The sequence below is a fragment of the Oculina patagonica genome, chromosome 1, assembly GCF_052425735.1.
Source record: "Oculina patagonica isolate OP01 chromosome 1, crgOcupat, whole genome shotgun sequence".
Taxonomy (NCBI): Eukaryota; Metazoa; Cnidaria; class Anthozoa; order Scleractinia; family Oculinidae; genus Oculina; species Oculina patagonica.
The window spans coordinates 38,078,351-38,100,124 of NC_135758.1; the positions used below are offsets into that span (position 1 = coordinate 38,078,351).

Genomic DNA, 21,774 nt, shown 5'->3' on the forward strand with positions numbered 1-21,774 from the left:
AGTCTGGAGCCAAGAATATTATTGTTTGTCGGAGAAAGATTGGGGATAGTCATTCCCAGTTCCTGAACGGGGATCGGTTAAGATGGCGGCAAACAGGGAAGGGGGAACTGACCGGGGCTAGAATGTTGGCGATTTTGGACAGAAAAACTGTTCGCTAAAGGAAACTGAAACATGGAAGAGAAAGGTGAGGGATATAAATATTTCAATGTTCAGGTTTTTCGTATATTATTGTGTTACCTTGTTCTAGGATATAACATTAATTTGTGCGGAGAGTGAAGACCAGTGAAGAATCAAAAATTTTTCCTTTTTAAATTCATTAAGTATATTATACATACACTGTATATATGGATCGCGGTTTCATTGTTTATAACCTCAAATGTTATGCCTTGGCGTTTAAAAAAGTTTAATTTGTCCATAAAAAATTAAACTTCTTAAACTAATACTTAAGTTTAACTTTTATATGTTGTTTATGGTCAGCTTAGAAGTTTGTATGTATCAGCTGTGTCAATCTCTATCTTTTGTTTTTCATTCACAGTAATTAATATCATGATATTAAGCTAAATGATAAGAACTTGAAATTTTGTACCAGATCATACGAGTTGTAAAGATGGTCTGTATGCACTCATAAAAGGGGGGATAGGGCTTAATTCTGCGTTTGAGCCTAGTGGCGTATCCCAGTCTCACATAAAGCGACTTGGAGTATTTTTACTCCCCCTTTTGGGATGCTTGTCCATCGCAGGGTTATCCCCTGGCATTGAATTCGCTGGTACCCATTTATACCCCTGGGTGAAGAGAGGCACTATGAGAGTAAAGTGTACTTGCCTAAGAACACAACACTATGACCCCGGTCAGGGCTTGAACCCGGACTGCTTGACCAGGAGTCCAGCAAACTCGCAATTAGGCCCCCGCACCTACCACATGCACTCATTTCCTATATCTTTTGTATCTCAAGACACAAAACAGGGATCTGATGCCTTGGAATATGCTTTTGACCTCCTGGAAGTCGGATGCACAGGGACAATTGAAGTTATTCCAGAATCAATTAATAAATCCTCCAAGAAGGAACTAAAACCATTGACAACAGTAAGTCTATATATTTAAATATAAAGTTACCTTATAGTTTTTTTTGGAGTAGCTGAAATTAGGAGTTAGCTAGTTGAAAATATAATATGTAATTGATAGCCACTGAGATGGATGATGATGCATGATGTTTTGGCTAATTCTGCCTTCATCAAGGGCTAAGTTTAGGACAAGCCGAGACATCTTATCTGAATCTCAAAAAAAGTCAGTGGCAAACAATTTTGCACAGTTCAACACATAGATTTAGATAAAGAGAAGCCTCGAGCCAAAGTGGCCCATACTTGCCGGAGCTTATCCTGGTTTCTGTAGCATTAAGCGACTTAGAATTATTCTACTCCCCCCTGAATGGGATGCTAGTCCATCGCAGGGTACCTCCCAGCATTATGCGGCCAGAACCCATTTATACATCTGGGTGGAGAGAGGAGACTTAACTATATATGAGAGTACATGTAAAGTGTCTTGCCCAAGAACACAACACAATGTCACCCAATGTCGGCCAGGGAAAACTCAAACTGAGTACCAAAAGCTTGATCTGGAGTCTGGCGCACTAACCATAAGGCCACCAATCCTCCTCATCACATACTGTAAGTAATAGGGTTTATGAATTATCATGTTTTCATTGACCCAGGGCTGTCACTTAGATTTCAAGTTGCTGGCCGGGTATATGCAATTAGTGGGCAGGGAGTTATACTTCTGGGAAATTCGTTTGGTTCTACTTTCCCTGTTTTTGTATGAAAGTAGTAGTAGTATCCTTTTACTGAAAGCTGTTAATATCAAAATAATTTTGTGACTGATTTTTCTTTCTAGCTCCCTTGTGGTTTACCTCCTCTGTTTGCACCAGACTTGAAATCTGACTTGGAGAAGTATCTTTTGGATCCCACCTCCCTGCCCATTCATGACTTCCACAAAACACAAAGGTAATTTGTAAACTTTACTGTACATGTATGACATATAGCCAGTTTGTTGCATAAATTTGCATTGAGTGCATCACAAGGCTGCAGATATGCTTGGGCTCAGGCATTGCCTTTATCAGTTTAATTTTCAGTTAGCCCTGATGGCCTTGTCTTCCCTTTCACAAAGGAAACAACTGTTAATACCTCTCTTAGCCATGCCTGTATAAATGGCATATTGCTTAAATGTATTAAACTAGTTTAAATAAGAAAGTGAAATCATATTTAAGTCACTAAAGTGCAGTGAAGCAAAAATAATGTAAAAAGAGCAACTGACATTTTCCTATTTTACACTGTACATGTGTGCTGGGGAATTATTAGTATAAACATTTTGTTTGGTGTAAAATTGCAGGTTTTGGCCCCGTGAAAGAGACCCAGAGAGTTTGTTGTTTTCAGATGTCTGTCCTGTTCCTTCAACATTGAAAGTGGAGAGAAATCCAACAACTGGAGAGCTTCTGGGCTATAATGAGGTACAATACTTAATTTAATCAAAACACCTTTTATCTAGAATGCAAGGTTCTCACCTTCCAAAAAGTGAATAATTATATAATAAATGACCCTGAGAAAAATAAAGACCCAAATAACTTACAGTAATTTATCCCCCAAAGAGTTTTTGTTTTGTTTGTTTGTTTTGCTTTTTGGCATTGGCCAGTTCGCTTTCATCATCAAGCATCCCTCTTGGGCACACACATACACTGTAACTAACTGCAACTGGTTACAAAAATGTAGGCTGTACTTTGAGGTTCTTCATCTTAGTTTCTGCATTTGAATTATTGTTCCTGTACTTAAAAACCCTGAACATTGAACTTCGATCAGTACTTAACTAGATGATGAGTTCTGTATATGTCACAGTTAAAATTTATCTTTGGTTTACATAAAACCAGTTTGATTTTTATTTCCTTTTGTTTCAGATTATGACAATGAATATGAGACAATGAAAAATACAAATAAAACTGGTTTATCCGAGAAAAATAATATTAAACCAAAGATAAATTTAAAACACAACATATACATTGCTCATCATCAAATACAATGCAAGTGATTGCAAGTTGGTCTTATGATTACACTAATAATTGGCTCTTCAGTGTAAATAAATTTTATTATTTTTTCTTTGATCATGAGTTAGCTTTTGATGTTCTTATTTTCCTGCCTCATTGAAAGGTGATGTTAACAGATACTGGTTGCACTGCTAAAAATTCCATGTCCCTATTGCGACAACCTGGACCACTATCTGCCTCTGTAAGAGGAGAGTCCACTAATTATCCTTTTTTACCAGGTAAGAGCAATGTAGTAGAGACTGGTTGACAACAGTTTTGGGTAATGTTTCATTCTGCATAATTTACAAAATAAATTAACTATGTGCTGACCCAAAGTTTAAATTTGGGGGGGGGGGGGGGGGCCCAAAAAAAAAATAATTTCCACAAAGTGTTGGGGGTGGGGGGGGGGGGTAAATTATTGGCTTGTGGAGTGATGATCCTAAATAAGCAAAAATAAGGTGGAAAAAGGCTCATTTTGTCGTATAAAATAATAAATTTTTATGCTACATACGTGTATAAAAAAATTAATATTGACTAAGCTGCAATTTATAAACTGGCCTGTTTTGTTTGATGTCATGAAGGTGGTATGGAGGCTCCAGAAACTACAAAACCTGACATTGTGTTTGATGGAGAGCTGAACTTTGAGAAAGGTGTGTAACATACAAATGAACTCTGTACAAGTTTGTGTCACCAGTAATATGCTCATTTCATTGCTATAGGAGGTAGCTAGAGAGGCTAATGAATCTGATTCAATGTTTGAGTGTCAAAATGTGTTTGTCATAGTCTATTTTTCCCTTTTGTGTCTGCAGATCTTCTCTCTGTCCCACCAGGCTTTAAACATGGAGCTTCATTTAGTGATGCAAAACAAGAACAAGGTCAGTCTATGCAAATTGTGACAAATACGTTAGTATCCTAGGCCTGCAATGCGTGCAAAAAGCTGTAGCTTCAAAGCACTCTATACCTTATTGTTACTTATTTTGCGGCTTTTTTTTTAAATTTTTTTAAAAACATTTAAAAAAAAGTACATGTATTCTGCACCTGTGGTCATTGTGCACAACATTAGCAGTGTTTTCTTTGGAATTCTTTTTGTACATCAATGTTACTGTTTTGTTCACAAGCTGTTTAAAGTGAATCAGAATTTTTCTTGTGCTCAGAGGGAGAAACCCTTGCTTCTGTGCCTCAAGTCTTGGCGATGTCCGACATCATGGCTGGCACAACACTGGAAGATCTTGAGTACAGTGATGATGGTGATGAGCTGGAGTCTGATGAAGAGGATATAGACAAGGTACAATAATATGATAAGCTACAAAATAATTTCACATAATTTCCGTAGTCCATGATCATGTTATGTAAACCTCTTGGTCAGAGCCAAGTTCAGCCAACCAAAGAAAGCATTTACAGTGTTAGCTACTTCATTTAATTTGAAGTTGTTACAGAGGCATGAGTACACATATTGTTTTTCAAAACTAAAATCAGCTTCACTTAGTACATACATAAAGCTGCTAGTTATATGTTGTTTTCTCTTTTTAATCCTTCCAATATTCTTTGCAGTTGCCTGAAAAGGGGGAATCTGTTATTGACCCAGAGGACACCACAGAGGGGTAAGACCAAACCATTAGTTACTACAAGCAGCTATCAGTTACATTGTAAAAGAGTAGCACACAGGTTATGAGAAGAGAAAAAGAAAAAAAGAGATCACATAGAAAAATTGTCCTGAGTGCAGAGGGTTGGTAGCAATTTCATTGCAATGCAAACTACATATTTTTTTTTATATGTACATGTTGCAGTTAATTTTTGATCTCAGTTAATTTTTTATTTTAACTAGTTGATTTTTTTCTAACTAGTTAGTTTTTTTTTCTAACTATTTTTTTTTTATTCTAGGTTAATAAGTAGAAAAAGTAGAACACCTCCCCTCTCTTGATATCTCATACCCTCCCCCCCATCCTTACTAACCCTTCCCTACTATCTGCTATTATCCCTCTCCCCTAAGTACTATCATTTTTTTTTTTTTTTTTTTTACTAACCTGCACTGGATTTGAACTCTCAACCTCTGGATTTGCTGTCCAATCCCTTATCCAGGGATGTAGCTAAGAAAACACTAAGCCGGCTCATCAACAAGCCCAGCTGGCTTTTCTGGCCTTGGCAGCTCTAAACCTTTACCTAAGTCTTTGTTTTCAGGTGAAATTTCAGCCGGATATAAGTTCTGTTTCAGCCGGTTAAATTAGCCGGCAGCCGGCCCTTAGCGACATCCCTGCTTATCCACTTTGCCATGTAGGAAATGTTGGATGAACCACTATTTTTTTAAAATATATGATACCCTAACCCTAACCCCATTATTTAACTAGTTAAAAAAAAATCAACTAGTTAGAAAAAACTAACTAGTTAAAAAAATAATTAACTGAGATCAAAAATTAACTGCAACATACACATCCATAACTTACAATATTTTTAACTCGGAAAATTTTTGTTTTGGTGGTGAGGCGAATTTCTCCTTCCCTCCTTCCCTCCCTCACTCCTTCCCTCGTTTCCTGTTAAACATTTTAATTGAATAATTAATTGAATTAATTTATTAATTAATCTTGTGAAGCCGGTAGAGGGGGTGGGGGTGGGTGCACATGACTGTGGACATCCGGCACTGGGCAAAACTCGTAACACAACTATGCTATATTCAATGAAGCACACAAAGGCTATATATTTGTTTCTGAAAACCTACTGCTCTCCTTATGGTGCTGAATTTATTTCTTATAGCACTTTATGAAGAATAATTTTTAATTTTTTGCAGGGAGTCTCCAGAGACAAGATAGCCTTGAAAATGTTTTGGTGGAGGTACATTGTACAGAGTATTTGTAATTTACCAGTTGTACAAATATTATTCTGTTACTGACAGTGCATTACAGCTTAGTTTGGCCAGGTCACTTCTGAAGTCTGTGAAGTTCATTAAACAAGTTTTGGATCTTTTAATTTATGGGATTACAATCTTAGGGTTAGAGTCTCCCATGTGCTCATTGCCACATTGTTGTTGTCATCTACAGGGACAAGATTCAGGGAACAAAATGACATCAGCAGCTCCTATTACAGAGAAACCAGTCAAAGAGGAGTGGGCGATAATGGTGGACGTGACAGAACCTGCGAAGGACTTTCACAAACAAGTTCCTGATATGGCACATAAGGTAAATAATTACACTTGATTGATCAATATACTTACAGCTATGAGAAAGATGTTGATCAGTCAGTGACACAAACTACACAGATCAAAAGTTCCAGTTCTCCCAACAGAAGTCGAACCTCTGACCTGCATACTCATGTCAGATGTGCCATAACTGAGCCACAAGAGACTTGTTGGAGCTAGGCCATGCAATTAGGATGAAATGTGATACTGATAGGATTTACTAATAAAGTTAATTGCAGAGGATCGACTCATTCAGGGCTCGAAAAATGAAAAACGTTCTGTTGGGTTGTTAAGGGCAAGTAGATTTTCCTGCCAGGCAAGTACATGTAACTTTTCATGCTCACTAGCCCGATAAGCAAAAGCCCAGGCAAGTCATCTGCATGCCAACTAAATCATAAAAAGGTAAACCGAACCTGAAGCATGCAACTGCCTAGGGCAAGCAAAATTTGTGAGCTACTTGTCAGAAGGGCAAGCTGGCTTTCAAGGTTTTTTTTATAAGCCTTGTGCTTAACTTGTTCAGTTTCAAGTTTATGATTTTCTTTATTCTCAACATTGTCTTCTTGAAGATGTATTGATATTAAAAGGAGAAATTGGATGTTTATCAATAGGGCTAGTAATAGTACTTACATCGACAGTATAGAAGATCTTGCTTTTTCAGTTGTAGTTGTTGTTAAACTAGTACTTTTGACGTAAAAAGTTTTCCGTTAACCCGTTTATCTGTTTGGTACTGTACTTGCAGTGGAAGTTTGAGCTGGATACGTTTCAAAAGCAGGCCGTGCTGTGTTTGGAGAACAACGAGAGCGTTTTTGTCGCGGCTCACACATCTGCTGGAAAGACTGTTGTGGCTGAGTATGCCATTGCCCTGGCCAATAAACACATGACAAGGTAATACCAGAAGATCTCACGCGCATGACTGCAGAATAAATTATATGTTACGTAGAGTATATTGCTAATTTCTAACGACCTTTTTTGTACCCACTGGTAAAAGTCATTTTGCCTCTAATCTCCTTTTTGTCAACTTTTTTAGCTTAAGTTTAAGTTTAATTTAAGTTTTAATTTAAGTTTAGTTTAGGCTTAATTCGCCAAAAGGGCCATTATGTGCCGTTGCATTAATTGTAGAAAAGATGACTCTTCGTTGTTTATTCAGTTAATTTTCATTGTGGAAGACGAACAATACGAGTTGGTGTCTACCCGGTCTAATTGTTTTCAAGTTTTAATCACGAGACACTTTTCGGCCGGGCACGGTTATCATTTAGCTAGGACAATATAGATTCAGAAAGGCGCACTTGCTTAGCTAACAGTATACACATAAAGTATAGCAGCTATACATGACTTGAATTGTTTCTCCGAGCCAACAATTGACACTGAACAGTGACACATTTGCTCAATGAGTCATGCTCTTGCCATTACATCACAGGACTGTGTATACCTCACCAATCAAAGCTTTGTCCAATCAGAAGTTCCGTGAGTTCAAGGATACTTTTGAGGATGTTGGTTTATTGACAGGTGACGTGCAGATCCGACCCGAGGCTTCCTGTCTGATCATGACCACAGAAATTTTACGGTCAGTAATGTGCTATGTTTTTTGTTCCATCTTTTATAGCGCGTTTTTTTGAGTCGTAGAACCAATCCTAAAATAAGCTTATCTGGCCACTCTGGCCACTGACAACAACTATGTCAATAGCGCATCGAATCAATGCAGTAAGAACTCGAAGCAAAACTGTGCAACAAGGATCAGCATGGCGCCGGAATTGAACATGCGCACACCAATTCACAATGAACGATGAAAGCACATTAAAAAATATTCTCAGATTGATTTAAAAATTTGCGTTAAAAAATTGAAATTTCTTATGTCTAAATCTAATTTGTTCCATTCTATAATAGGCCTTATGCATGATAACGTCATAGGCTCAAAATTCACCACCAAGCCTCGTTTGTGCGAATTGTTTCTAACCCTCCGCCACTTTCATGCAGTTTCCACGTGGGTATTCTTTTCATCTGTGCTGCTTTGGGAATTCGTTCATGATAAAATTTGCATGTTTGCACGAAGCGAGGCTTGGTGGCGCCAGTGTGACGTAAACATGCATAAGGGCTATTGCGAAAACCCAACGGAACAATGAGTGCATTTCGAGATACTGTCGGTATAATCGTAATTCCACATGCCCAATTTCACTTTTTGTTATTAGTTCCATGTTGTACAACGGTTCAGATGCCATCCGAGACGTGGAGTGGGTAATTTTTGATGAAGTTCACTACATTAACGATGATGAGGTAAACGCGTGCTCATTGTAATCACGTTACTAAAAATACCTCCTGTTTTTTCCATGAGCTGCCCGACCAGACATTCTTCTTGTAGTCTAATTCTTTATTATAACCATTTATTACCCTCGGATAGTGATTATTGATACAAAACTCTACATTAGGGACAGAGTTTTATACTTTTGTCAGTAATAGTTTAAAATAAGTGGCATTGTCCTGTCCTTTATAGTTGAAGAGCAGTTAGGTTTTTGAGCTAGCCTCTAGCCTTGTCGTGTCCTTCATAGTTAAAGAAAGCTTCCAAACTGATTAACAATTAATTAACAATCTGTGTGTTGTCACAGGGAAGGCATTTACTTTCCCCGTGACTCCTTCCTTGCCAATACTTAGAACCCAGGCGTCTGTAATGTGTTGCTATGTTTGCTGAACAGAGAGGCGTTGTGTGGGAAGAGGTTCTGATTATGTTACCAGCTCAAGTCAAGATCATATTGTTATCAGCCACAGTACCCAACACGCTGGAATTTGCCGACTGGATAGGGTGAGTGAAGGTTCTCATAACTTATACTACAAGAATTCTTTCTGCATGCTAAGGCAACCACTAAGGGTCGTCTAACAGTGACAAGGATACATGTAGTTCTATACAATTTCTTAAAATGTGACATTTGCGGAATTGAAATTTATTGCTGTATATTCGAATCATCTTCGAATCTTACTTGGTATTCTTTAATAATTTTTGGAAATCTTCGTAAATCTTCGGAAACGGTCACCATGAACTTTTGACAACCTTCGGAAAACCTTCGGAACGTAGTAGAAAATCGTTGGGAAATCGTCAAAATCCTTTTACCCGCACCAAGAAACCGTGTATTGTGCTACATAGCGCAATAATGCCCTCTTAAAGGAGCTACATCACTGGGATTTCGCGGATATTTGTTCTAAACTGTTTTGAGGAAGATATAACCTTAATTTAATTTGCAGAGAATAATCAAACCACGGCTATAAATATCGTTTTTTTGAAGACGCGCGGAAAGAACCTAAAAAATTTGGTCTCAGTTTTTCAAGTTGTTATCCATTTCCATCCTAGCCATCCGCAGGCAAAGACGCTCGTTTACAGTGCTCTAATAATGGTCCATTATTTTTAGTTCCCTACGACACAAATATATATTTTGGCTGTTCAAAAATCTGTATACTTCCGTGGCAAAGTCCCTTTAAATCAAATGTTTTTCGCCAATTCCTGCAGACGTACCAAGAAGAAAAAGATTTACGTCATCAGCACTCCGAAGCGCCCAGTCCCCCTACAGCACTTCCTGTACACGGGCAACAGTAATAAGACGAGCAATGAGCTGTTTATGCTCGTGGATGCCAACAGTAAATTCCTGACGCGCGGTTACGAAGCAGCTGTGGCGGCAAAGAAAGAGAGAGAAGGGAAAGGAAAGGATGCGTACGGCTCCAAGACTCACCAAACTACAAGTATCAGAGAGGTATGCAGTCTAAACCTCTGGAATATTACTAGCTTTCAAGGTGTAATTGCACTACAAAATTCTACTTATTATCCCAGTGATAATGCTTAATCTGGAACAAAGGGCGTCGGCGATGCTGTACTAGCGGACTCTGACATTTTCTTTCATGTGCCGTGTTATACGGGTGAAGCTTATGGGGGCTTATAACCGGGTTAATAACAAAGCGTAAAAAAATAAATTACCTTTATTTAGACACGGCGGTATTTAAAGCCGTGTGATCGAATTGGAATTTGGACCCAGAGAAAAACCCTCGGAGCAAGGACGATTACCAACAAAAACTCAACCCACATGACGCCGGGTCTGGGATTCGAACCCGGGCTACATTGGTGGGAGGCGAGTGCTCTCACCACTGCGCCATCCCTGCTCCGGGTATGTAAAGTGTCTATGTAATGAGCTCCTGTTGCGCAAGCCGTCTTTCCCTAAACAACATATCTAGAGACTTGCGCTCATTCCTCTGAACTAACCAAGTGTCTTTCTGTTCTAAGGACAAGAATATCTGGTTATCTTTGATTGAAATGCTTCGCAAAAAGGAAAAACTTCCTGTGGTCGCTTTTACCTTTTCACGGAAGAGATGTGACGACAATGCAGATCAGCTGGGCAACCTTGATCTCACCACCTCAACTGAGAAGAGTTTGATCCATGTTTTTATTCAGAAATCCGTGGCGAGACTCAAAGGCCCCGACAGACAGTTGCCACAAGTAAGATTTTTTCTTTCTATTTAGCAGTTAAATTTGCGTGACACTGGTTTTCTTTAGTCTCCTTTACACCCGTTATTTGGGTCGTCACGCTACTCTTACGTAACGCAACGCTTTCGGGTTCCCCATGTTGTGGTTGTAACTTCGAGAGAGCTGTCACGCAATGCGCTGCGAGCGTGCATAGTATCTTTGCAAAGATTATTTCCACCCAACTCTTCTCATTTAGGTTTCCAGGATACAAGAGCTTCTAAAGCGCGGTCTTGGTGTACACCACAGTGGAGTGTTACCGATTATAAAAGAGGTAAATCATTTTCATACTGCCTTTACTTGAGGACGCTTGAGGCCATATTGCCTTCACTTTAGCACCCAGAAATCATCAACGAACTTCATACATGAACGTTCAACAGCTAGTGTCTCTTGAGGATCGAATGCTACGAGATATATTTTCCAGCCAAGAATAAACTAAACTCGCATTTTTTGTAAAAGGGTTACTAAGTAACAGCTTAACCTTGAGACAAAAGACAACAAATCTTTAACTGTGGTAACAGGCTCTCAACAATATTAATCGGGATCACCTCGGGTACTATATTTTTCGAGAATTAACCGAGACAACATCGTTTCCCCCACTAAATATTTAAAAACCTCTTTAGACTGCAGAACAGTCGTATTTTTTGCGAACACGCGCGGTTTTCGAACGAAAGACCTGAAGCGCCGGAGTGTCAAGACGGAGAGTGAGACTTTGATCAACGATTAAACTATTTAAGAGGAAAAAAACGAGTGCTTGCAGTCTAAAACCTCTTTTACTTTTCATCTAAATGACTCGCAATTCGAAGTTAAAGTTTATTTCGATGACGCGGTTTCAGTGAAAATAAATTATCTTGCCTGTAAACATTTACAGAGCAAATGTCTTGAGCGCGCTCTATGCAAAGCTGTGGCGCGTTAAAGATAGATGACGATAAAATGTAACAAGTCATCCCTAATTATGTTTTCTTTGTTGTGCAGATGGTGGAAATGCTGTTTGGACGAGGGCTGGTGAAGGTGAGTTTCGTCATGGGTGGGGTGAGTGATGCTGAAATGTTATGTTACCAAAACTGTTGAAACACTTGTCGTTTTCCCGACATATTTATGGTTTCCTTCCCCCTCTCCCCCTCCTCATGCTGTTTTCAACCAAGGATCATGCCTTGAGTATAGAAGCAGCCAATTGAAACAAAGATGAACGGAGACGGTGAAATTACAAAATTTAAATTGTGCTAAGTTCGCGTTTGTCTCAACTGGTTTTGTCCACAATCAAAGCTTCTCCAGAAAGGCAGGTCATAATCATTAGAATGATCTGCCTATTTCAGGAAAAATATCTGGATTAAGAAACAAATTTGTCCAAGGAAAATTGTAAAACAGTAAGGCGAAAAGCCTGCTTAATTATTCGTTTTGAGAATCTTTGTACTTTGTACGGTTTGCAGTTATTACTAAAAACTGTTTCTGTTTTGTTCCAGATTCTCTTTGCCACTGAAACGTTTGCTATGGGGGTTAACATGCCAGCGAGGACAGTAGTCTTTGATTCCATTAGGAAACATGATGGTACAAACTTTAGAGATCTGTTGTCTGGTGAATATATTCAGATGGCTGGCCGTGCAGGCCGGAGAGGTTTGGACCCTACCGGAACTGTTATCCTGTTATGCAAAGGAAACGTACCTCTTATGGCGGACCTACACAAAATGATGCTGGTGAGGATACTTCGGCACAGAAATAAAGTCATCATCATCATCATCATCATCATCATCATCATCATCATCATTACATTTCATCATTATCTATCCTTTCAGTGTCACATAGAGCGCTTTCATGCGCCGTTTCTAGTTTCTAAAGCGAAGTACCGTAAAATTATGTTTATAAGCCCCGGGCTTATACAACTTCGTAAGGGGTTTTGGGTGGGCTTTTAAGCGGAGGGACTTATATCCGGGAGGGCTTAAGCTTATAAGCGGAATGAAAAAACGTTTCGAAACGATGAAGCCACGGGAGTATTGATCGAAATACGTTTTTAAGTTTAAAACGCATAATAAAGTATTATAAATAATTTAGCCCTGTTCAGTACTGTCATTCGGCAGGGGGGGGGGGGGGGGGCTATATCCGGGGGAGCTTATGAATGACTAATATACATGTAGTCTGCGACAGAGCACTTTTAAACATCGATTCCTTTTACTGACCCTGAACAAGAGAAATACAATCAAACCTCTTTACGGGGCGAAATAGACGGTACGATTTTACCTACGATTATCGTATGCGACACGGTTTACAACACGAATCGCCTGCAAATAGTCCTAAGTCATTTCACAGGCCTGTCGTAAGCTTGTCGCCTGTACGAAAGTCGTACCGTGTAAACCGGCCCTAATATGGACACCAAAGAGCATAGCTGAGTGTTCGAGCCAGAGCTGAGGCTTAGCCAGGAGGTGTTCGTAAGGAGGGATCGACTGTTAATAGCTTTATCTGTAAGTTTATTGACCGTTCAACATTTTTTCTGCCCTGTTGTTTATTTTTTGTGTAAACATTTACATTTATGGTTACCAAACGTTTACTTCAGTAAGGAGAGGTGATAGCAATAGCCACAACCCGGCATAACAATATCAACTGGTATTTTCTCATATCATTACGCTTATTTGTATTCCAACAACTGACACCAGCGTATAACAAGGACAACAGCTGCTCAAGATAGAGCGGAGTTGCGCCTTTTTGAACCTCAGTTTTCTGACATTGTGCTTAACGTTTCTGTTATCTCTTACAGGGAAAACCAACACAGCTGGTCTCTAGGTTCCGTCTCACGTATTCTATGATATTGAATTTGTTACGGGTGGAAGAACTGCGTGTGGAGGACATGATGAAAAGAAGCTTCGCCGAGTTCCACATGCAGAAAGATGCACAGGAAAGAAAACGAGAAATGGAAGAACTGGAGAAAAAATTACAAAATGTAAAAGACGTGGACTGTACGTTTTGTGCGGAAGATCTAAAGCAGTATTTTAAGGATTGTCGAGAGCTGTCGGAATTAACAAGAACCGTTCAGGTAATGACATGAAAGCAGTTTTTATTGAGTTAATAGGATAGCTTGGTGATGTATGTATTACTAAAATTAGCCATGTTCAAAACGAGCAGGGGACTGGGTACGATAACCAAACTGGTAACTCAACCAAATTTGAGAGTTATTGGTTTAAACGCATAGGTATGGTTCACTTTTAGAAATTCCTAAAATAAGAGAGCTTAGTATGGATTGGAGGGACAGCTGTCCATCCAGCCATAAGACCCTGAAGAAGGAAGGCCGTGCCTTCCGAAATATTGGAATTTCAATACAGTCCCAAACCGTTCAATCGGCCTTGCAATTTTTTCTTTATTCAGCCATACTAAGCTCTCTTATTTTAACGATTTTTTAAAAGAGTTCCATGCCTTTGCGTTTAAACCAATAACTCTCAAATTTGGTTGAGTTACTAATTTTTGGATGCTCTTTCAGATGACGGGCCCAGTTTTTCAGTGCAATCGATATTGAATATTCGTACCCAGTCCCCTGCTCGTTTTGAACATGGCTAATTGACTTGGTATCTTACCTTACTTGTAGGGAAACAAGTCAGTATCTTAAATTATATATTTTCACTGAATCATCATTTTCCTGACCAACTCATCAGCTGTTGGTGACGTCTTGTCATCGTTGGCTCAGTTAACTTTTAAGTGACAAGTTCAACATACAAATTATTTTACAAGTCTCCGTACAATTTTTATTATACTGTAGTTTGGAGAATTCGTTTAAGTATCAAGGCGTGTACTGCATTTTTTGGGGATCATTTCTTAAATTCTCGTGGCCAGCATGTTTGGTAACTTACTGATATCGGAAAGAGAAGTGTGAGGTTGGTCTTTCTTGCAAAGCTCCTTGTAACACTTGGTAGCAAGTCTCATTTCACTTACGTTTCAAAGTAACAGTAAGTTATTGGCTATCAGACAAAATAATGGATTGATAAAAAGCAGCAGTTTTCGAAGGTTAAACACACAGCAGGCAGGAATCTGTAATAAACATCTAAAATTTTTTGTTCGTAATCTTTTCCTCCCTCAGGCAGCCATCCTTTCGTCTCCCCACGGTCAGCGGGCTCTCTCTCCAGGACGTGTTGTCACTATTAATACCGCTGAACACAAAAACGCTTTAGCTGTAATATTGCAAGCAGAAAACGTCTCGACCCAGGTCTACTCGACCGTGCAGTCTCAATTAGTGTCCAGTCCAAATGAAAGGAAGTTTGATGTCCTGGTGATTTGTGACGCAGAAGAACACAACTCAGGTGAAGTGAATAGCGCAAATGATCGATTAAGTGCCGCTACTCGAAAAAGCGCCGCTCCCGAATAAGCGCCGCGGTGCTTATTTGGGTATTAAAAAGAGACTACGGAACTGAGTTCATGTTACCTCTTGTATTTCATTCGAATTAATTTTACATTCAATTGTGCCTACCTATTACGCGCCTCACTTAATTCCCTCTATATTCCCCTCAGTGTTTTACCGGCAGTTGAAATAAGCCCCGTTTTCGAATAAGTGCCGCACCTTTAACAAGGAAATAAAATAAGCGCCGCGGCGCTTAATCGATCATTTACGGTACTTTATTATACAACGGATTGTAGAGTAGCTTTTAACATAGCTAATATCACCGAGCATTTCAACAGTACAACGGTGCAAAGACCAGACCACAACACCGGGAACTTCGTGCCCTACTCTTTACGATAAGTGTGTGGGTTCTTTAACGTCCCCTGTTGACCATAACCGTGAAGATGCAGGAAGCCAATTGAACATGAATTAGTGTATATCAAAGAACTAAATGGCATATAATGTTAAAGCTGAAGTTTTGCAATTCTATCTCAGTTCTGTGTGTAATTTCAAACAGGTATTATGGTTGAATATTTGATCTGCCAAGATTAGTGCCTATACCTTCTCAACTTTTTCTCAACAGTGAACAACGATTTAAAAACGACAAAAGGAACTCCAGTAGGAGCATCGAAGGTGGATGATGAGGTGCAGCCTGTTGTAAAACGAAGGTTGTTTTTACCTGAAGGACGATGCTCTCACAGGATTCTGAAGGTGAATGGAAGTCAAATCAGTGCTATTACTGTCCGTCAAATGAAAGTGGATACGAGCAAGATTATTGACGATCATAAAAAGAGAATGCTGCCAAGATTTAGGTTAGTGACGATGATCATTTGTTTTGTGTTACTTTTCTTCAGTTTGCTTGGATCAAAATTTACTCAAACATCGTGATACCAGAATGCAAAGCGGCAACTCCATACATTGTAGTGCGAAGGCGAGCTTAAGACGCGAAAAAACGCTTTCCGGGGCCACACTCTTGTGACCCTTGTTCGAATACCCGCATATACCCCGAGCTCATGCAAACCTAGAGATATTTATGTCACATCAGTTTTGAAAATTGTTTTGTTTGCTCACCTCCTAATACAGTCAACTCCCACTATATCGGACACCTTCGGGACCACGATTTGGTGTCCGTAATAGCGGATGTCCGTTGTAGCGGGAGTTATTTTCAGTAATTCTAATTCGCCGGGACTTCAGCACCTGTCCGTAATAATGGGGTGTCCGTAATAGCAAAGTTTCGGAAGGCGAGAGCTGACTGTATGTAGTTTAGTCCTTTTGCTAATAGCGTGCTTTTCAACAGAGCTTCACCAGTCTTCATTCCACCAAAGTCGTTTCTTTACTTTCTTGTCGTATCAGAAATTTAATGAAATAGTTTCTTTGCTCTACTATAATAGTTTGGGGCACTTAGCGCACCCATTGTACAGTCAACTCTCTCTAAAACGGACACCGTCGGGACCGGCTCCACCTATTTGTTTTTAAGAGGTAACTGAAAGGATCAACACCAGGTGTCCGTCTTAAAGAAGTCTTCGTCTTAAATAGCCTGCGTAGCTGGCGGTATTGTTGGGTTTTAAAGCGCCCACCAGCAAGCGGCGAAGCCGCGAGTGGCTTGGGGAGGAGAAGCTGAAATATTTCAACTCCTCCTCCCCAAGCCACTCGCGGCTTCGCCGCTTGCTAGTGAGCACTTAAAAACCCAACAATACCGCCAGCTACGCAGGCTACGTCTTAAAGAGGTGTCCGTTAAGAGAGAGTTGACTGTGCTTCTCTATCTGCCTATTATGAAACGACAGCACAACGTACTGGTAACGTAAGTTCTTGTTTTCCTTAAGTCTGAGTTTTAGTTTCTCTTCAAAGGAATGACTTGCCAGGGAAAACAACCATAAGTGCGGAACAAGAACTTCTTAGGCTGTCCGAGGCCAATCCCGAGGGACTGGGAACTATGGATCCTGTTAAAGACTTTAACATCCGAGACTTAGATATGGTGACGACGATAGCGCGAAAACAAAGCCTAGAAGAACGAATGGCGAGCTACGCGTGTTTGAACTGCCCCAAGTTTACAGAGCACGTGAGTTAATTTATCCTTAAAACTTTAAGCGCTAAGTTACAATTCATTATCGTAGCTCATAATACTATTGTGAATTTGCAAAGGTGCGTTTTCATCGAGTTTTTTGAGTTGGTGATTGACTTGGAAACCCAACATCAGTGATTTGATTCTGAAGAAGTGTGATTCCGGAACAAATTATAAGACCACAAGACCATTAAACTTTTGGAATCTGGCGTGGTGAAAAAAAGGCTTAAATAAAAGTTGCTTATCCAACCCTTTGCCCTTGACCAAAATGTGCGTGGCGCGGTGGGCTAATGGTTAGTGCGCCGGACTCCGGATCGAACGGTCCGGTTTCGAGCCCTGGCCGGGGTCATTGTGTTGTGTTCTTGGGCAAGACAATTTATCTCACAGTGCCTCTCTTCACCCAGGCGTATAAATGGGTACCGGCGAATTTAATGCGGGGGGGGGGGAGGGGGATAACCCTGCGATGGGCTTGCCTCCTATCCAAGGAAGAAAAGAAATAATCCTAGTCGCTTAATGCTACGGAACCCGGGATATGCTCCGACCTGATGGGCCACTTAGCCCGAACACAGACTTAACCTTACCTTACCTTGCCCTAAACAATAACCTCACTTTTTGGCGTGACTTTTGTATTGTCATGTAAGATATATTTTAATTGCAATCTTTCCATCTTCATAAAATCTCACAAGAATTTTGTTACTTTTCGAAAGAAGTTTTCTTGCAAGATTAAAAATATTGTTTTATTTTCTGTTGCTAGTTTAAATCTGTCGCCAACCAGATGAAGTTACGCGAGCACGTGACTACTCTGAGATTCCTCTTGTCAGACGAAAGTCTTCAACATAGGGAAGAGCTGCAGCAAAGAATAGAGGTATGAATTATAAAGTAAAATGGACAAATAAATCCCTTCAACTAGGCGATAATTATTCAATAACCCCTGATGTGATTGATGTCGCTTTCTTTTGATTTCTTTTATGGGGTCAAATCCTACTAATCCTCGTGCAAACGACTGATTACTGAGTAAACGGTAAACACGGCGCGTCGACTGAGACTTAGCATTCAGTTAAACTGATTGGCTATTTCTCTAATGTGATTGATCATGTCGCCTGCTTTTTGGTTTTTCTGCGTATACATGAAATTAAAAACCAGCATTTTATCCTGTTGTCGGACTTAGGGCCAAGTGGTCTGGGACAAACCCTGTTCTTGGGCAAGACACCTTACTCTCACGTAGTTCATCTCGCCATTCAGGTGTATAAATGAACCCGGGTACCGGCGAACTGAAAAGGCAACCTGCCAAAATACTGGGGGTAACCTGGATAGAGCAACATCCCATCCAAGGGGAGTAGCAATACGTCTTGTCGCAGAAAGCAGTACATGCTCAAGCTGTGGCCCGAACATGACACTAGATTTTGTCGCACCATAATTTGTATTTGTTTTGCCTTCATTCGTTCTTCAGGTTTTGAGAAAATTGCGTTACGTGGACGCCAATAACGCAGTACAACTGAAAGGAAGAGTGGCATGTGAGATTAGTAACCACGAGTTGATCATTACAGAACTCGTCTTTGAAAATGCTTTCACCAATCTTCATCCTACGGAGATTGTCGCTTTACTGTCATGCTTCGTTTTCCAGCAGGTAAGCCTGAACAATTACTTGGACATAAATTCGTCCCGGCATGGTCGATAATAAATTAAGGCAAAATTGTTTCTTCATCGAAATAACCTGTTCACGCGTATTTTTTTTTTTTTTCAGCGTCGATGCAGTGAGCCGAGCTTAACCAAGACGCTGGAAGAGGTAGTGAAATGCGTGTGAAGTGTATAAATGAGAATCATTGCTTACTGTTTAATACCGTTTTCAAAACACTTTGCAACATGATGACTCTAAGGCATACGCCAGGTCTCGTTTTGTTTGCCATATGACAACTAATGATGTCTCGTTCACATACACCAAGGCTTAAACTGTTAATCATGGTTTAAATATGTTTCGTTTCGTTTTGTTTGTTTTTCTTTTACTGAGGTTTACTACATAACTGTGCAACTCCGGGGGGTAGGGGGGGGGGGGGCATGGACGCGTGATAGACATGCATCCCATCCAGGGAGAAGTAGAAATACTCCTAGTCTCTTCATGACCCACGATAAAGTCCGGCCTGATGGGCCGACCCTGACTTTAGCTTTAACACATGGTTTTATTTCGAGTTGCTCATAGCGTCTCTTTGGTTGCCTTCTAGGGCAAGGAGTGCATATTAAACATGTCGGAACAAATCGCTAATCTTCAGTCCGAGTGTGGTCTCAGTACCTCAGTACAAGAGTTCAAGGAACAATACCACTTTGGTCTTGTGGAAGCTGTGTTTGAATGGGCAAGAGGAATGCCTTTCTCTGAAATAACCAACTTGACAGATGTCCAGGAAGGTATGTACCGACATCAAGGTTGTGCTGCTAGGCGCGGTGACATAATGGCGCATCGGGCTTAAAATCTGGGCCGGCTTGTTCAAAGCACGAGCACGATTAAGCTGCTCCAGGATTAGCGTGTATTTGATTTCAGTTTTGTATTTTTCAGTGAGGTTTTATGTTTAAGCAATGAAAACGAGTTTGTACAAGAGAAAATAAACCCGCGGTCAACTTTTTATTCTGGATTCGTGTTATTCATCATTCGAACCACCCGGCCCTGGAGGTCGAGTCTTTGTGATGGGCGTCTCTTGACCCATGAGTGTAAAATGAGTGCTAGCAAACTGTTACGGCAACTCGCGGCTGACAAAATGCCGTGATGCAATGGACTATTATTCTGTCCAGGGGGAGTAGCAATACTTCTAGTCTCTTCATCAATCATGCCATGAAAACTGGAGTTAAGTGCTCGCACTATTGCTCTAATAAGAATGAGTGTGTTGGTTCTTATCTGCGCTTGTGCTTATGCCCAGTGAAAATCAGTCTTCAGACTTTACCCACATTCACCTTTCCAGTACCTTGCTTAACCTTATAATAAAGGCAAATAAGATTTTTTAGTAACTTTGACCATTGTCTTCTCAGGGATTATTGTTCGATGTATTCAACGTTTGGACGAGACATGTCGTGACGTCAGAAATGCCGCTCGGATTATCGGGGATCCAAAGCTTGGAGAGAAGATGGAGGAAGCTTCAGCAATGATAAAAAGAGACATTGTCTTTGCAGCAAGTCTCTACACGCAGTAAATTAACGACTGCAAATTGAGAAATTATTTTAATACGGTTCAACTGCAGATGAAACACTTGTGGGTATCAGTAGAGGTTGGGTCGATATCCCAACAGCTCGGAAAGCCGACTGAGCCCGCGCTCAGCTGGCGTATAACCGCATGTTGCTATGCAACAAGACGCGTCACGGGGTGACCTAGCCTGCATGCTGCCAAGCCAAAAGAAGCAGTCGTGTATCTCACCATTTTCTCGCATCGAGAGTTGTGGTTTATTGTCTACGAACGATTTGACATCTCTGGTTCTATTTTCAAACCAATACTCGTCAGCTAAGGGAAGGAATATTTTGCTGATACCGCAGCGTCGTCAAAGGGAGTTTCCAAGTAACCTAACGCAACCTTACGTGGTGTCCTGTTGACTGATGTTAAAACTATTCGGGCACTGATGCTAGTTTTTGATTGGACAATAATAATCGGAAACTTGTGGATTGCTTCTTCAAAAATTTGCCCCCAAAGACGCTCACCTCCATTCCCCTTCTGCCTTCCTTCCTGCTGGACTTATCAACATCATCAACATACATTCAAGTTCTCCAAACTCACTCGAGAGAATTTTGTAAAGTACATTCAAGGTCTTTGTCTTCGTGGCTGTGTTATAAAAGCACAATCAAGAAGCTAGAGAAAACGTGCACGAAAAGTCTTTAGGCGTCCCTTTCTCTTTTAAGCTAACAGTTCTGTAATAAAACCAACTTTTTAATAATTCTCGTCACCCCTCCCAATTCAAAACGTGGGTCAGTAGTACTGCAACAGATCGATGCAAGATTCTTCGAATTCGATTATTTGGAGGTAGCTTTCTGTACGTTTACGTACGCGGTCATAGGCGCCTATGGCCCCGTTTAGATTTGACTGTTTCTCTCCAAAAGTGGTGAGGTGCGGAACAATTTTTTGACGGTTCCGTGCCCAAATTTCTCTGTCGTGTAAACGCGCTAAACGGCCTTTAAATGTTGCATCTTTTGTAGCAGATTTTGAACTGTTTCCTTTCTAACTTGGTACTATACCTCTGCATGTTTTTTCTTATTTAAATGGGTTTACCTTGTATACGAAAAACAAAAAAATACAGAGTGGGTAGAAAGAAACTGTTTTTAAATAACTTAAAGAACTAAAGTGCTCTTTTGAACGAAATTATTAAAACATATATATGAAATATAAAAATTGAAAAATCTTTTAACTCGCGAAATCAATTAACCGTATCAGTTTTATTAAGGTCATAAAGCCCCGGGAAAAGTGGACTCACTTAAGATGGGGTGGAGGTTTCTTTCAAATCATTAATCAGCTAACGCGCATAAAAATGGTAATATGTATTTCTGCTTCCAAACACATCGACGCTAAAAGTAGTAATAAAAGAAAATGTGCTTGTAGAAACTTGTTGATCAATCTGTTCATACATTGTCGTCGATTGCCATTTTGGAAAGGGAG

At 40.1% G+C, this 21,774-nt stretch overlaps 1 protein-coding gene across 1 annotated transcript; it reads left to right on the top strand.

Annotated features, from left to right (window-relative positions):
* Positions 1-73: 73 nt before the first annotated feature.
* On the top strand, positions 74-21,720 carry LOC144629052 (superkiller complex protein 2-like). Its single transcript, XM_078487224.1, has 29 exons — positions 74-184; positions 953-1,083; positions 1,888-1,997; positions 2,383-2,500; positions 3,192-3,306; positions 3,649-3,717; positions 3,877-3,942; positions 4,222-4,352; positions 4,619-4,666; positions 5,849-5,893; positions 6,100-6,237; positions 6,976-7,121; positions 7,654-7,800; positions 8,423-8,507; positions 8,924-9,030; positions 9,730-9,970; positions 10,495-10,707; positions 10,931-11,005; positions 11,707-11,742; positions 12,195-12,425; positions 13,481-13,756; positions 14,792-15,011; positions 15,672-15,900; positions 16,937-17,147; positions 17,905-18,015; positions 18,601-18,777; positions 18,895-18,936; positions 19,370-19,550; positions 20,166-21,720. The coding sequence occupies exons 1-29, from the start codon at positions 172-174 to the stop codon at positions 20,324-20,326; spliced, it is 3,873 nt and encodes a 1,290-aa protein (XP_078343350.1). The 5' UTR covers positions 74-171; the 3' UTR covers positions 20,327-21,720.
* Positions 21,721-21,774: the final 54 nt, after the last annotated feature.